Raw genomic sequence first — 17,129 nt, forward strand, 5'->3', positions numbered from 1 at the left:
TGTCCCTGTCCTCACCAGTCAATATTTGGAAAGCATAGAGGGGTGGAAACAGGATAAAAATACTCGACTCTGGGGTGCCCATGCTCAGGCAGGCCGGAAGCTTCAGAGTGCACGGGTGCTTTGGGACCCAGGTGCAAAAAGGTAGGAACTACCCTGGCAGCCTTGGTGATTCCGCGGCTGCACTTAACCAAGAGCCAAGGAGTGGGGATGAGATCAGCTGTTCTCTTGGCTCCCCCTTTTGGAAGGTGAGTGGTCTCTGCCTTCCACCTCCGCAGGCCTGCAACCCTTTGGCACTCCCTGACAGTGCTGATATAGGGGAGTTTCCCCTGTCCCTCCCTCGGTCAGGGTCAGTCCCCGCCAGGCACCCTAAGCAAGGAACCCCTCTGCCTCGCTCGAGTTCCCGGGGATCTCTCTGAATCCCCACCGCACCATTCACCTGTTGGGGACGCTGGACTGGTAGGTAACAGCCTGGTACTTTTTACCTTCCTTCCCCACTGGGCCATTTTTGGGGTCTTAGAGATGCGAGTGTATGAAGAATGACACTCGTCGCAGGACCTTTGGGAACGTGTAAGGCGCACACATTCAGCACTAGAGGAAAGAAAGCATCAGGTTGTTTCTTCCGCAAGAGACCCCCAGTGCACTGCATCGGCTTCCCGCCAGACTCTGTGCAGAGGTGGAGCTGGGAAGTGGGGTGCCACTAAACGGACAACTGCAATTTGCAACACCCCCGGACACAACCACAAACACCCTCGAGCTCCTAGGACACAGAGAGGCGGCGACATGAAAGCAGTAGGTCCCCCAGCTTTGCAGACCGAGTTCGAGGCTCCCTGGCTCTAGCTTCAGTATGTGGACAGGAGGGTAGCATACTCGGTCCCCCGCCACCCTCGGCGGGGCGGGGCGGCGGCTGCTATTGCGGCCGGAAGGGGTGTGGGTGCAGGGCGGGTCCCGCGCCGCCCCGCCCAGAGGACGGAGCCCCGGGCACAGCATCCTGGCGCGGGCCCGGGCTGCCATAGCCACTGCCGTCGGGGAAGGTCCCAGCGTGGTCATGGCCTCCCGAGGGGCCCGCCCCGCCCCAAGCTCGCAGCACTCCACACAGTAGCCTTGAGGAGAAGCGACCTGGACGTCGCGGACGGCCGGGCAGGCAGCATGGAGGAGGCGCACCTGCTCTCCGCTGCCGACGTGCTGCGTCGCTTCTCGGTGACAGCCGAGGGCGGCTTGAGCCTGGAGCAGGTGACCGACGCGCGGGAGCGTTACGGCCCCAACGGTGAGCGTGGGTTCCTGCCCTGCAGTGGGGACCGGTTGTCCCCTCCTGACTCGGCAGGAAGCCGGGCTCAGTAAGCCTCTGCAAATGCGCGTGGGGCACCTGGTGGGGCCTCCCGGTCTCCTTCGGGGGAAGAGGAGGCAGGATTTGGCTCTCCACTCCCCATCTCGATGCACCCCTGCAATCCTTAGCCCATTTTATCCCAGAGCCTTACTGGATGCCCGCACCTGCTGTGCGATCTGCGGACACCCTGCAAGTGCAGACGCTTGAGGCCCTCTAGCCAGCGACTCCGAGGCCCAACCTATCAGGGGGTTCCGATGTCTCCCCGGAAGGTTCACTAAGGCGCCCAAGACGGTGCAGCCTGTCAGCTGTCAGCTTTGGTGCTCTTAACCCCAGTCCCAGGTCTTCCTCTTTCTGCAACCCCAAGCGGATGTGGCTGCCGGGAGTTGATGTGGGTTTGAACTGCTGAGGCAAAGACCCACCTTCTTGGAGGGGCAGGTCGGAGGTCTGGAGGAGTCTTTTCCCCAGCTGGTGATCTGGAATGGTGCCTGCCCCATCTCTGGGGACCGAGGTAGCCCACGTACTCTTTCAGTTTACTAGAGGCATGGCTTCCTCCCCTCTGTCAAGGAGCATGGGATTCTCCTTCCTGTCCAAAGTCTTGCCTGGCCAGTGCCAGTAGACCCCGTCTAGATGAGCCCCACACATTGTTAGGAGCGTGTAGTGTGGACATCAGAGGTTCCCTGCAATGTCCTCCTGTCACTCCTGGCTCAGGGCCACAGCACCTGTAAGCTTGAAGGAAAGGGGGGAGGGGGAGAGAGGGAGGGAGGGAGGGAGGAAGAGAGAGAGAGAGAGAGAGAGAGAGAGAGAGAGAGAGAGAGAGAGAGAGAGAGAGAGAGAGAGCCCAACCACTCCAAACTTCTATCTTTTTGGAGAGCCCCTCACCCTTGAGAGTTGCCAGGTACCAGAGGAACCATGCTCTGGCCTGGGTGTCCCTCTGCTCCAGGCAGTCTGGGAAGTAGGAAGAGCTGTCAGAAGGGATGCTTTGGGTTTGTATTGGTTTATGAAAACCACCTCTTATGTAAATATTATCTTTCTGGAGCAGAAATCCTTTTTCAAAAAAAATTAGTTGCTATATTTAGTTGAGCTGTGGGAGGAACTAGGAGATAAATATTATTTAATATCCCCCATTAATGACTTGGCAGTAAGGGTGCCCTTTTTCTGAAGAAAGACAGGGGTAGCAGGGTCCGTTTCAACCCTGAGGGAGGGGAAGGCGGGTCTGGGGTCTGCAGCCTACTTGATGTTACTGTGGTCCTTGGTTCCCATATGATGTTGGAGGCTCAGCCTTTAGTTCTGTCCCAGGTCACACTGAGCTTGTCCCTGGAGGGCTCTGGCCTAGTTCACTCTTTTTTCTGGCTCATGCCTTCATTGGTTCAGAAGAGATAACTGGGAGAGAGGGAGCCCCCAGCTCCCTTGTGCCGTGGTGAGGGGATCTCAGGTGTGTAGGTATGTGTTTGATGATGGGAGAGGATACTGGCTTGGCATGTGACAGAGCAGGCAGAAAACACTGGCAGGGGTGTTTCAGGTGCCTCTGCATTGATGCTGTTACTAGTAAAAGCTCTGACTTCATTGAGTAACTGCTTCGTGTCAGAAGCAGCTCTCAGAACTTCTCATCAATTAGCTCATTTCTTCTTCCAAACAGCTCTGAAGTAAGGACTTTGTCTCCCCGTCTCACCAAGGAGGTGAATGAGACACTAGAAGCTTAAGTATCTTGCCAAGGTCACAGTTGGTGGTGGGCTTGGTCCTGGGGCCTCTCTTTAGTTTTTCCTGTCTGTATCAGGCAGCCACAGTTTCTGTCCTCCAGGGCTGGCACCTGTGCTAGATGTTAGGGTTGTGTGGGCAGCAACTATTGCTGCTTCTTTTGGGCCTCCGACCTTCGGGCCCCTCCCATCACTGGCTTGTTTCTCAGGAAGCTGTCCAGGGCTCTGGAAGTTGTCAGGTGAGCAGAGGGGAACCAGCTGTCTCTCCCTGACTCCTGCTCTCCGCTTGTGTGTTGGGGTTGGGGAGTGGGGGTGGAGGGGCTTGGGTGTCTTCCAGTCTCTGCTCAGCCTCTGGAGTGGAGCAGATAGGAGTGAAAGCTCTAACTCTGCTCTGTCCTAAACAAGCCACTTGGACACCCTGCGGTGGCTTCCTTGTTATGAGGCGACAGTAGAGCCCATGTCAGGGTTGTTTGTGGCCACTTACATACAGTCATCCTGCCTTGTAGCTAGGAGGTGGGGCTGAGCTCTGGGCCAGAAGCTGGGTGATAGGATGGGCAGGGTATGCAGGCAAAGGGGACACCCTAGGGACTAGTGTTCCCCCCTACCCTGGGCAGCTACACACCTGCAAGGTCGTTAATGCTGGAAACCACAAGGAAGTCATTTGCTTAAGTCCTCCAAGTTTGCAAATTCTGCTTGGGGTGGAGAAATGGTGGGGGCACTGGGGAGTCTCTCCCTCCCAACTCCCCCCTTCCTTCCCTGAGAAAAACCTCAAAGCTAGGTAGAAGCCTCAAACACCTATGAAACAGACCAGCCAGGAGGTCCGACACACATGGAAACACGCCAGCCTTAGTAGCTCTGCAACCCTGAAACTTGTGGTCTTGCTTCAGTCTCCTGAGTCTTGTGCCACCAGTCTCAGCTTGATTGATGTTGTTTTTACTGGTGCTCAGGATTGACCCAGGGCCTTGCACACACCAGGCAAACCTTCTAACCACTGAGCTATACCCCTAATCCTAAATTTATTTTATTTTATTTTTAATAAAAGAGATCAAAAAGTATACAGTAAGGCCTCCCCATGGATACACATGGGGGGGGGGCTGAGGAGGGGCACTAGGATCCAGGGTTTTTGTTTGTTTGGGTTTTTTTTGTTTTGTTTTGTTTTGTTTGTTGTTGTTTTACAGAAAAGGAGGTGGCCTGGGTGTGCTGGTCCTCATGCCAAGAGCCCCTCTGAGCTTCTTGTAGCTTCACAGGGTCTCAGTGCGGCTGGCTGCAGTTTCTTCACCCTACTTCCTGGGCTGCTGGGTGGTTGCGGCCTTTGTGGCATTGCCAGGAGCCTTCTGTCCCCATATCATGTCTCCACCATGAGTGACATTCCAGGACAAGCTCCTAATGGAAGGGTCGAGCAAAACAGGAGTGTTTATGCTTTTAGGGGCTCTGGCTAAGCTGCTGTCCACGGGGTTGTAGCATTCAACCTGCCCACTTCTGACGCCTAGCCAGTGGTGTCCAGGCCTGCATTTGACCTGGGCTGAGTTGATGGGAAAGTTCCTCTTATTTCTCACCTTGTTTGTTTGTTTGTTTGTTTGTTTGTTTTTTACCTATTTTCAAGTCAAGTTCGGCATCGTTGGATGCTTAGAAGCCGTCTGACGTCTGTATGATCTCAGCCTAGGCCAAGGCTGGAGACTAGATAGTGCTAGGCTCATCCTGACACAAACATCCACCCTTGGGGACCCTGGAGAGCTGAGAATGTTGGGTTGGGCAAAATCCCAGAACTCAACAGTGCCTCAGCTATGACCTTGTTTTCTGCCTTCAGCCCAGGCCCTAGTTATCACCAGAACGGGAAACCTATATACATGACCCCCAGAAACAAGATAATAAGGACAGGGCAGGTGTGGCCTCACACTCTGGCTAACTTCTGGCATACTTGCCCTTTCTGGGTCCCAGTGTCTTCAGAATAGCAGAGATATGACCGCCCCCCACCCCCAACCAACCCATCTCCTAAGCGCCTCTCAGTGTTGAAACTGCCTCTGCTGGGTGCTATGTTGCCTGCAGCCATTGTGGGCTTCACCCTAGTTGTCATATCTCCTGGCTCCTTACTGAGGGCTGCCAAGCTACTGTGTCAGTCCGGCCCCATCAGAACCTCTCACTCCTGTTTACCCTGAGCAGGGTGGGGTCTGCCCAGTGATACGACAAGACACACGGGTTGACAAGCCCGTCGCCACCAGCTCCGGGTAGGCTGGGGTGCCCTCTGCAGCACAGGAGCCATCTCACCCTTGGTCCCTCACAGGTCCCCTCAGAGCCAGGCCAGGCTATCCACTCTAGGTGGACCCTGGAGACAGGACAGAGCCAGGTGGGTTGGGCGGGCCCTGCAGAGCTAGAACCTCTCCCTGCCTCTGCAAGTGACGATTTAATTGCTCTGTAAATTTGCCTTGGAGGAAGACCTTGGTGAGTGCCCGCCTCTCCCAGCTGGAACTGACATTTAGAAGCCGAAATTCCAGTTTTCAGTGTTGAGAGAAGGAAGGAGTCGGAGGGGGAAATTAGAGGAGCAGGTGGTGTGTGGAGCGTGGGGGGGGGTGCTGGTAGTGGGGGGCAGCACAGTGGTGTACCTGGCGCTGCACCCTCCTGGGTATGGGCAGTAGGCCCACGCCCTGGCCTAAGCAACTAAATAAACAATGGCCCTGGGGGCGGGTGGGGATGGGGTGGTGGCAGTGTGGCTCTAGGGGTGGCTCAGCCTGCCTTGGTGGCTAGAAGCCCAGTACTACTCCTGGCCAGAGAGTGGTGTACTAACAAGGGTAGGGTGAGAGGGCCCCTGCCTTCTTAGAGTCTTGATGAGGTGATGAGAAAGTGTATGGAGGGAAACAGAAGGTGGTAGCCCTCATGGGGCCTCTTGCTTGGTTGTAGAGAAACAAGCACCTCAGATAGGGGCGACACTGGGACAGGTGGGGAAGATCAGCGGGAGACTCAGAGCCTGATCTTAGGTTCTTAAGTTCCAAACAGAACAGAGGAAGGGCTCCACGCTGTGTGCCAGGCGCTGTTCTGGGTGCTGGAGACTGCTGTGGCGCTGACCTTTGGATAACTGTCAGTATGTTGATGTCTGGTGACTGTGCTACGTCCATTCAGGAGTTTTTGGCCAATCACCAAGACTTCAGTCAGACTCAAGAGCCATTCCTATCATGACAGCCTTTGTGCAGATGGGGAAACAGACACGGCCCATGGGGCTTGCCAGGGATTTCGGCACAACACGAATTAGAGCAAGATTTGAACTCGTGCCCTTGGGACCAAATTCCATGTTCTGAGTCTCTTTGTGTGAGAGTGTGAGACTCAGGGATAGAGTGGGGATAGGATCCTACCGAGTTACTGCCTTTGTTCTGTGTAGCTGTCAGCACTGTGCGGGACAGGGCAGGCATCCCTCTATTTGCAAATAGGATGTCTGTACCAAGGCAGGCCTGGCAGTGCATCAGTCTTCAGGATCAGTTGGGGACAGGTAGGAGAGCCAGCATCTTTCTCCTCGATGGGGACTCTTCCAGACCTGGGCTTCCTCTGTGACCCTGGAACTTACTCCTGTGAAATAGAGAATCAGGTCCACCAGGGTCTTAGTGGAATTTAGAGTTTGAAGCAGACCAGACTTGAATGGGCAGGATGTTGTGGCCCCCAAAACCCTACCTGTAAAGACAGCAGACCCTCTGGGAGCAGGTGATTTGGACAGATGGATCTGAGCTCGCTACAAAGGAAAGGGGCATCGAAGTAAATATGCAAGATCCCAAGGTCTTTCAGGTGGCCTTGACTGAGAAGTTAAGGGACCAGGGAAAAGAAGGCCGGACTGCCTAGGAGTTACCACAGGAGGCCCAGAGCAGATGCTGAGGGTCAGATGGCCTGGGTGAAGAAATATCCCCTGATACTACCCAGCTCTGATCATGAAGTTGCATCGCAGCCTGTCTGTGCTCAGGAGCTGTGACAGGAATGACATTAGTGTCTCCTCAAGCTGAATAAGAATCCTAGAGAATGACACAGGGAAAAGGGTAGCAAGGCAGCTGGTATGCTCAGTGCTGGCTACTGGACTGGATATGCAGGGTACCTTGCAGGCTGCACATCGGTCTTTCTGTTTATCCTCTGGACAAAGTGTGGTAAGGCTACCTGCTTGGTCATAGTAAATGGGGAGTCTGTCATTGATAGTAATTGTCCCGGTAGCCCTTCCTGGTAGCTGTGGAGACTCCATCTTTCCAGTGGGACTCAGTTGCTCGCCGGTTAAAATTCTTTGTGCCCTGGGCAGGGAATGGCATGGCCTTCCCCCTGACCACTGAGCTAGCCGAGCCTTCCTGGGAGTGGTTGGAGAATGCCTAGTTATAACAGTAGAGACCAGGCATTGCATTAACAACGCCCAAATCTCAGTAGCTAGCCAGGTACAGTGGTCCACATCTGGAATCCTAGCACTTGGGAGACTGATGCAGGTAGGTCATGAGCTCCCAGGACCCTGGGCTATACAGAGTGAGACCCTATCTCATAAGCAAACTTAACAAGAAAGCAACTCCAAACACAACCCCCTCAGTGGCCTGAGAGGACAGAGGCTCACTCCCTGCTGTGTAGGGTGGCAGGTTGGGTATCTATAATACAGGATGACAAACCACACCCTGACTTGTGGGTTACCCCACTATAGTGAAGGGTCAGTATCCCACCCCCATGACAGCATTGGGTAGGATGCTGACCCTCAGTTTAAATGAGTTAAGTCAATAAAATTAGAAATGTCACCCTCAGCCACATTATCCACATTCCCAGAGCTCAATGTTCACACCTGGCCAGGGACTGTTGTTCCAGAATGGACAGAGACTCCATTCATCTTCACAGAACAGTCTACGGGACAGTGATCCCCCCTAGAGAGTCTTGCACTGAAAACTTAGTCTGTCAACTGGGAACTAACACACATCCTTTTTTTAGAAGCTCTTCTGGGCTGAGGAGTGCAGTTACCTTGAGGGTGTGTGTGTATGTGTGCATGTGTGTATGTGTGCATGTGTGTATGTGTGCATGTGTGTATGTGTGCATGTGTGTATGTGTGCATGGGGGTGGGGTGGGGGAACAGAAGTATATGGAGAAATGTGGTGACTTTAAAGAGTGTGGGTCGCCGGGCAGTGGTGGCGCACGCCTTTACTCCCAGCACTTGGGAGGCAGAGGCAGGCTGATTTCTGAGTTCGAGGCCAGCCTGGTCTACAGAGTGAGTTCCAGGACAGCCAGGGCTACACAGAGAAACCCTGTCTCCAAAAACCAAAACAAACCAAACAAACCAACCAACCAACCAAACAAAAAGAGTGTGGGTCACTGTGCTTCAGGGAACCAGAGGAGGGGGGATCCAGTGGACAAGGAGAAAAGGGAATCTGGAGAGATGCCCTAGGGCGGGCAGAAAGCAACCTGAAGACTAGAATTGGTGTGTGTACCATGTACCCCAGGACTGATCCTGACCAATGTATGTCACAAGGAGCATGGCATCCTGGGGCAGCGGTGGGGGTTGAGGGGAGGGGTTTGCCTCACAGCAAAAGACTAAAGAAACAGCATGAGAAAGTTAGATCAGACTGACAGCCCTTCTCTTGGCCATGAGCCTTAGTAAGGCGAGAGACTCCTGGGTAGAGCCCAGTAGAAGCTGCTGATATGTGCTGTGAGGTGGGCACTGCTTTGTTTGATGCAGGGGCATGGATAAAATGACCTCTAAGGGACTCTGCTCCATTGAAGGACTGGCCCAGAAACTGGGCCTGGATTCCCCCCTGCCTTTCCTGTTCACTTCAGCTAAATAGATCAGAAGGGAAAGTCTGTTTGATTTTAATCTCAATGCAGGACACTGGAGATTACATTTTCCGTGGAAAATGTCAGCCATTGCCTAAAATAGGACTTTAGAGAAAATGCTAGAAAGTGTATTTTTAGGTTATATGTTTCCCTCTTGGATCCCTGAGGGCCACTGGCTGCTTGCTGCTGTCCCTGGTTCAGCTGACAGGTGCAGACCCTAAACCTCCCCTGTGCACGGTCTGGGAAGAGTTCCCACAGGAAAAAGAAGTCTGTGGGCCAAGAACATGTGGACAGATGTGAGGAACTGGGCCATGGTCAGGAAACAGAACGGAGAGGATGGGAGTCTCAGAGTCTGCAGTACGGATGGGTCCTGGGTGCTGCGGAGGAGGCTGCTAACCTTTGATTTGTCAAGGACTGAAGGAGTCAAGTTCAGAAAGATTGATCACATGGGGGCTTCAGACAGCTTCATCTGGAGAAGGACTCTGCCAAAGAGGGGAGTCCCTCAGAGCCCTAGCTCTGGGGTCTAGCCTCTGCCACCTGTACGCAGACACAGACACAGTCACAGACACAGACTTGGTGTGGAACTTTGTTCCAGCTGCTTGTCCCACTCCAATCCCTGGCCCTTATATATGTGAAAAAGCCCTGGCACCTCCACATGGCTCTGTCAGAGGCTGTTGGGAAAAGCTTAGGTTCCCAGGTACCCAAAGCAGCCAGCCAGTCATTTTACAGCTGGCATAAAATTAATTTAAGAATTGTAGGTGGTGAAGAAGTTCGGCAGGGGTGCTGGAAAGATGGCTCAGCAGTTAAAAAACACTGGCTGCTCTTGCAGGGGATCCAGGTTCAGTTCTCAGCACACAACTGTCTGTACTTCTAGTTCCAGGGAATCTGACGCCCTCTTCTGGCCTCCTTGGGCACCAGTCATGGATGTGGTACACTTGCAACATTCTTACACATAGCAAATAAAATAAAAATTAAAAATTAACTTTTAAAAGAAGTTTGGCCAGTAAGCTGAGGCAGGTGCTACTGGTGCTTAGAGACAGGGTTCTTCACAGTGCTGTGTGGGACTGGACACGTGAGGGCCATCTTCCTTGAGTTTGTCAGGTGTTTAGAAAAGCTAGGGGTGTCCAGGGAGGATGGGTGGGTTGGGTTTTAAGATGGCCTTTTTCTGGGCATTATGAGGAACAGAGTCAGATGAGCTCCAAGAACCTGTTAAGGCAGGGCAGTTCCGGCCAGGGCTGGCAACCATACAAGGAAGATCCACTCGATGATGTCTCAAGAACTGTGGACTCGGTGACCTTGGACTCTTTCTCTTCTCCAGGCCTCAGTTTCTCTTCTGTGAAAGGGGGCGGGCTGGAAGTCCCCTCCCCTTCTGGGCTCATCCTAAGGTGAGCCAGGCCACATTGGACCACTTAACAGAGCTGGGTGGGATAAAGGATAGCCCTTGAGTTTGAACGTTGATTCTGTAACCTCAGAGCTGAGAGGACACATTAGACACTGTGGTGGGCCCAGTGGGCTCCACGGGAGGGGCTTCCAGACGCTGGAAGATCCTACTAGTAACCAGTCTTCTCCTGTCTCTTCCTGTTCTCATGGCTGCCTGGATCCTGCAGAGCTCCCGACCGAGGAAGGTGAGGCATGGGTCGGGGAGGCTGCAGGCTATGAAACCCTTGAGCTAGACACCTTCAGGCTGTGACACCCCATCCCAGAGAGATGTCTTGAACCCTCAGCTGAGCCCTTCAGGACTTCGGACTTTTCCTCTAACAGGGAGAGGGTCCCTAAAAGTTCCTAGGTGTGAGTGGAGAGGGTGATGGGGGTAGAGGGGAGATGGCCAGGGACCTGGGCCTCACTCTCTCCTATTCCAGGGAAATCCCTGTGGGAGCTGGTGGTGGAGCAGTTTGAGGACCTCTTGGTGCGCATCCTGCTGCTGGCAGCTCTGGTTTCCTTTGTAAGTAACCCCTCCCTGCCATCCTGTGAGGTGAGGCAGGTCCTGACAGTTCTCAGGGCCATAGGCTACTCTCCTCTCAGTCATGGACACTCCTGCTCCCCTGGCTCCCACCTAAATTCCTCTAATCCATTTATAGATCATTTATAGGTCAGCCTCAGCACCCTTGACATTTGAACCAGGTGGTTCTAGGTGGGGGTGGGGATGGTCTGATACACTGAGCATCCTGGCCTCCCTATCAGGTACCAGCATTACCTCCCAGTGATGTGTCCAGTGTGTCTCCAGACATTGCTAGATGTCTGTTTAAAGGCCCTTGGTCTCTTTTTGAGTTCCTCAAACAGCCTTTACCCTCTACCTTGGCTTTTCTTTCTTTGTGCGTTTCTCATTCTTGCTGTCTAGAGAGCCCTTCTGGACCACAGTTCCTGGGTTCAGAATTGGAGGTAGGGAGGGAGACAATGTCTTCCATGACTGAGCACAAGGCTAATGCAAGATGGGCAGGTATGATTCCTGTTCCTCCTTCTGGGGAGGAAACCTCAGAGTGTGGAGCCCCATGGTACTGGCTGGGACTGGTTCTTCCTGTGCAGTGGTGGTGGCTGTCCTGGTCACTGTCCTTGTGAAAACTGAAATCCTTACAAAAGAAAAACAAACCCATGCATGCAGATGTCTAAAATGGCAAAGCTGAAGGGATGCCTCTACCCTTCAAAGAACAGAAGGAAGTACTGAGGGCTTTCAAGGGAGGTGACAAGGCTCCAGTTGGGCCAAGAGGTGGATGAGGGACTTGATCTGAGTCTCATTAAGGCTTAGATTCTGTAGTGGGAATAATGTTCCTCTGAATGGAGGACCCTGAACCTGAACACTCACCAAAATCATGAAGGCTTGTTAGTGATTTCTGTTCAGTCTATCTGGGCTGGGCTGAGAACTTTGGTTCTAACATGTTCCCAGGAGTATCTGGGGTTGCCAATTGAGTACCATAGTGAAAATCAGAGAAGACAGGGAGGGGTCTCCAGCTGCCTCTGCCCCCTCAGAGGCTGGTTTGGTTGGGATGAGGGCTGTGTCCATCACATCTGTAAGGTGGGCATTCTTCTTCCACCAAGGTTATCTCTCTAAGGCCCCAGGGGAATAGACAGAATTCAGAGACTAAAAGTCAAGGGGCTCACTCGGGGGGGTGGGGGGGGAGAGCTCCTAACACAGTTGGACTAACAGCTCTGACCCTGCAGGTCCTGGCCTGGTTCGAGGAGGGTGAGGAGACCACAACGGCCTTCGTGGAGCCCCTGGTCATCATGCTAATTCTCGTGGCCAATGCGATCGTGGGAGTGTGGCAGGTGGGAGGAGTCAGGGTGGGCTGGCTCTGGGGTCTCCCATCAGCAGGTGGGCTTCTTACTTTCAAATCGATCTTAGGCTACAAGAGTTTTACTCTCAAGGGGAGGTCTCCTAAGACAGCAAAGGGGGACCACCTGCTCGCTTCTATCCCACAGGAACGCAACGCAGAGAGTGCAATTGAGGCCTTGAAGGAGTATGAGCCTGAGATGGGTAAGGTGATCCGGTCTGACCGCAAGGGTGTACAGAGGATCCGAGCCAGGGACATCGTCCCTGGGGACATTGTGGAAGTGGCAGGTGGGTATGTCCAAGTCCTTCTTTTTTCACTACGTGACTCCAGGGAGCCTTGTTTCTCTCTTTGCTTCCATCTTGAACTTCAGAGGAGTGACTGTTAGAACCTCCCTAAACCCTGTTGGACAGATCGAGAGAATGTGGCCAGAGTGGCTGGGGTCTGCCTGAAGGATCATACATAGCTCAGGACTCCACCTCTGGTGGAGCCTTGTCTCTGAAAGCCTTCTTGGCTTTGCTGGGGCTAGGGCTCCTGACCACTCTCAGCCCTGCTGTTCTCCCTGTACAGTGGGAGACAAGGTACCCGCTGACCTCCGTCTCATCGAGATCAAGTCCACCACACTTCGAGTGGACCAGTCCATCCTGACAGGTGAGCCCCAAGGGCTCAGGTAAAGTGGTGGCGGGGCCAGGTGATGGGCTTGTCTCCAGGGGGAGCTTCTCATATCTCATCCTGCAATCAGGGGAATCCGTGTCTGTGACGAAGCACACAGATGCCATTCCAGACCCCCGAGCCGTGAACCAGGACAAGAAGAACATGCTATTTTCTGTAAGTTTTGGGGATGCTTGGAGCTCAGCCTGGAAAGTAAAACTAGTCCCATAGGAGCCGTGGTGCGATGGCTCAGCTGATAAAGGTGCTTACCACCAAGCCTGATCCCAGGGCTCACAGGTTGAAAGGGGATAACTGACTCCCACAGGTTGTCCCCAACCTCCCCACTCACATGGTGGCATATGCATGCTCACCTGCCACACATATAAACCAAAAACAAATGTAATGCATTTTTTTTGTTTGTCACTTTTTAAAAAAAGATTAATTTATTCATTGTATATGAGTGCACACTGTAGCTGTACAGATGGTTGTGAGCCTTCACGTGAATTTTGGAAATTGAATTTAGGACCTCTACTTGCTCTGGTCAACCCCACTCGCTCAGTCTCTGCTCACTCCAGCTCAAAGATTTATTATTATAAATAAGTACACTGTAGCTGTCTTCAGACGCACCAGAAGAGGGTGTCAGATCTCATTACAGGTGGTTGTGAGCCATCATGTGATGTGGTTGCTGGGATTTGAACTCAGGACCTTCGGAAGAGCAGTCTGCTCTTACCCACTGAGCCAGCTCACCAGCCCTTGTTTGTCACTTTTTAAAATGTATTTTTATTTAGTTTTTTTTTTGTGACAGGATCTTACTATACAGCTCTGTGTATATGTGTATATGTATGTGTGTGTGTGTATATATATATATATATATACATATATATATATATATATATACATATACATACACACATACACGTACACATACATACACATACTGTTGCCTAGAACTCCCTATGTAGACCAGTTAGCCTCTAACTCAGAGATCCATCTGCCTCTGAATGCTGGAATTAGAGGCATGCACCACCATGCCTGGTATGTATATATATATATATATATATATTACATTTTCAAAGTCCTGTAGCAATGGACCTCTTGGTTATTGGTAACAAGTGCAAATTTATAGTAATCATAATGTTTGTGTTTTCTGAGCCCTGCCTGCTTGGCATTCATCTAAGCCCTTTAAACTTGATAGCTTATTTAAGCTATACAACAAGCTTGAAATCAGGCTGTCTGTATCTTGTTATCTATATTTCCCAGCAAGGAAACAGGCTGGGAGAGGTTAAGGCAGTTGCCCAAGGTCACAGTGAATGAGCAACAGAGTTGAGGTGTGAGCTCAGACATCCAGGCCTTAGGGATTTCTCTTTCCTGCTAGGACACTGTGCCTCCAACTGGAGAGGGTCAGTGCCTTAAGTCATTTAGTTGAAATATTCCCGGGCGGAGAGGGTAACAGAAGTGACAGAGGGAGCTACAATTCAGCTAGACCGTGTTCCAGCACACCAAGGCATAGGGGGCTGAGGAGCACCCTTGGAAGTGAACACCATGGGTCCTCAGAGCTCCTCCCAAGAGCCCTGCCTGAGTTCAGGGCAGATGAGCTGCTATGAATGGGGAGGGAGGTGTGACACACATAGGGGTGTCTGTGGCTTGCTGTGGGTCTTTGCTTTAGTTGTGGTTAGCTAGCAGGGTAAGGATGCGTTGCTCTGCGTGAAGGAAAGGCAGGGTTACCTGCCACTAACACCTGAGCTCTTACCATCTCCACATCCATCCAAAGGAGCACCAGGCAGCCACTAAGGAGACTCCATCTTGGGCCTCCATACGGGCATTTTGAAGAACAGGGCACTGCAGTACAAGGCTACCTGTCCTCTATACTAGGGGTTGAGTTTTTTGCCCAGGGCCTTGGAAATGTGAGTGGCAAGCCTCAGGTTTTGTAGACTCTTGAGTAAATATTTGTAAACTACTTGCCTGAGATCATTGTCAGCCACACTCTTTCCTGTGTGGCCATAGTGACTTTTTATGAGTCCTATTTTGATGGGTTGCATGGGTTGGGCTTGAGACACATGGCTGATATCAGACCTGGAGCCTCCTTTGTGCTGGGCACTATGCTAAGCCCAGGACATGTGGAGACCCTTTAAATTCTTGTCTTCATTGACCAACGTCCAATAAATACCACACTGCATAAGTCTAGAAAGACTGACCACACAGAAGAGCCTGCTCTGGTTTGAAGTCAGGGATTCCAGGCCCTGGCCAGAGGCCAAGCAAACGACTTTGTCCTTCTCTGGTCAGGGCACCAATATTGCATCAGGCAAAGCCCTGGGTGTGGCTGTGGCTACAGGCCTGCAGACAGAGCTGGGCAAGATTCGGAGCCAGATGGCGGCTGTGGAGCCTGAGCGGACGCCATTGCAGCGCAAGCTGGATGAATTTGGGAGGCAGCTGTCCCATGCCATCTCTGTGATCTGTGTGGCTGTGTGGGTCATCAACATCGGCCACTTTGCTGACCCGGCCCACGGTGGATCCTGGCTCCGTGGTGCAGTCTACTACTTCAAGATCGCTGTGGCCCTGGCTGTGGCTGCTATCCCCGAGGGTCTCCCAGCAGTCATCACTACATGCCTGGCCCTGGGCACAAGACGTATGGCACGTAAGAATGCCATTGTGCGGAGCCTGCCTTCTGTGGAGACGCTGGGCTGCACCTCGGTCATCTGCTCTGACAAGACGGGGACGCTCACCACCAATCAGATGTCTGTCTGCAGGGTGAGTGGCAGCTGGGGTGGGTGGGGCCTGCTGGAGTCAGGTAATGTTGGGCTGCCTGACCTTTTTGAGGGGTAAAGGATGGAGAACCTGTGCTCCGTCTCCCAGTTGGCAGTGGGGAGCAGCAGATGAGGTCTTCCATGTGTATAAACACTGCATCAGTGCTTGCCTTGCTATATCCCTGAGTCTCTGTGTCACTGCGGTATCCAGGGCAGGTCATTTCCAGTCTTGGACCTTAGTCTCCTCATCTGAAACCTACATCTGAGCCCTGCCAGGTGACTACCTTAAGGATCCAAGAGCAAGTCAAGTGCAGCCCTCATGTCATTGGACCCAGATTCTATCCTGCTCTGGCTTGTCTGTACACCTGATGCCTGTCACCAGATAGGCTGGCTCCAGTGACCTAGGAAGGACTATAGGGCAGCAATTATTTATTCCTGGGCACTTGATCCCACATCCCGGGTCCACTGTCCATGTGTTCAGGGATTCTGGCTGGAATTCCAGGGGACAGAGGTCCATTCTAGCTCAGCCTGGAGAGCTGGGAAAATGGTGACTGTTGTGGGTTTCACACCTCCCCAGGTGCTCATCCTGCCCCAGGCTTCTCCTGCCTCTGCTCTCACAGTCTGCCTAGTAGGCCCTAGGAACTGGCTCAGGACTCGAGACATTACAGCCCCATGGAATTCCACCAGAGCCTGGCATAGGAGAGAGGCATGAGCAAGGTCTGCTGGCCTGCGTCCTCTGACTAAATCCTAGCAGGATTTTACCGGTTCTGTGTTCCTTGACTCAAATAAAGATCCGAGCATGGTATGGGGAAGTGCCAGTGGCTGAGCATGCTGGGTAATGGATCCTGCTTGTTAGAAGACTGTCCCAGAACAGAGAGGACAAGAAGGAAGGGATGGCACGGAGTACCTCAGGGTGCTAGACTGGTCACTGGCTTGAGAATGAGCTGCAATAAATCGGTCTCAGCTGGCTGATGGACCAGGAAATGGACTGTCCTGATGGGGGAAAGGGCAGGTAGGGACTGGCTCTGAGCAGAGAGTCATTCTCTGGGGTCATCTCTGGATGGGAGGAAACTATCTCAGAGCAAGATGCGTGTTTCTTCCTTGAAGGTAGAGAAGTTTTTGTTCAGCCAGGTTCTGGGCCCACTTTCTCCCTATGTCACTGGTGGAGAAATGAACCTTAAACAATTAAAAAGGGCTGCACAAAGAGGTGAACAAGTGCTCAGGTATCCTGCTCAACCAGGGACCTCTCGTGTTGGCAGTGGTCTCAGGCACTGAAAAATGGGCCACAAAACCCTCAGGAGTCCCGAGCAAATGGACACTGAGAGCCTGGTGCCTCTGGGCAGAGCCGCATCTCAGGTGCCTAGTCTGGACCCTACACTCACTCTTTCAGCCTAGTGGAGAAGAAAGACCCTTCGGTGATTCCCCTCAACTGCCTCAGATATCCTCCTGGGTCAGACTTCCATTAACCTGAGCCCACTTTTGTGCTCGCAGATGTTCGTGGTGGCTGAAGCAGAGGCAGGCACCTGTCGTTTGCATGAATTCACCATTTCGGGTACCACGTACACCCCAGAGGGCGAAGTGTGAGTGCGGGAGCGAGGCCAAGGTGGGATCAAGTGGGCGGAGCTACCAAAGGGGCCCTAAGGAGCGGTTTCCTTGGGGGCGGGGCTAGGCCCTGTGCTGATCTTTCACT

At 52.7% G+C, this 17,129-nt stretch overlaps 1 protein-coding gene across 3 annotated transcripts in view; it reads left to right on the plus strand.

Annotated features, from left to right (window-relative positions):
* The first annotated feature begins 961 nt into the window (after positions 1 to 961).
* The window catches only part of Atp2a3 (ATPase, Ca++ transporting, ubiquitous), a 31,875-nt gene continuing 15,707 nt past the window's right edge, over positions 962 to 17,129 (plus strand). For all 3 annotated transcript variants that reach the window (NM_001163337.1, NM_016745.3, NM_001163336.1), the window contains exons 1-9: positions 962 to 1,264; positions 10,389 to 10,406; positions 10,641 to 10,723; positions 11,938 to 12,042; positions 12,196 to 12,334; positions 12,615 to 12,695; positions 12,787 to 12,872; positions 14,979 to 15,443; positions 16,931 to 17,019. In NM_001163337.1, the coding sequence (NP_001156809.1) occupies positions 1,147 to 1,264; positions 10,389 to 10,406; positions 10,641 to 10,723; positions 11,938 to 12,042; positions 12,196 to 12,334; positions 12,615 to 12,695; positions 12,787 to 12,872; positions 14,979 to 15,443; positions 16,931 to 17,019 (1,184 nt within the window). In that variant the 5' untranslated portion in view covers positions 962 to 1,146. The remainder of the gene's footprint in view (positions 1,265 to 10,388; positions 10,407 to 10,640; positions 10,724 to 11,937; positions 12,043 to 12,195; positions 12,335 to 12,614; positions 12,696 to 12,786; positions 12,873 to 14,978; positions 15,444 to 16,930; positions 17,020 to 17,129) is intronic.

This window comes from Mus musculus, chromosome 11, assembly GCF_000001635.26.
Source record: "Mus musculus strain C57BL/6J chromosome 11, GRCm38.p6 C57BL/6J".
Classification (NCBI taxonomy): Eukaryota; Metazoa; Chordata; class Mammalia; order Rodentia; family Muridae; genus Mus; species Mus musculus.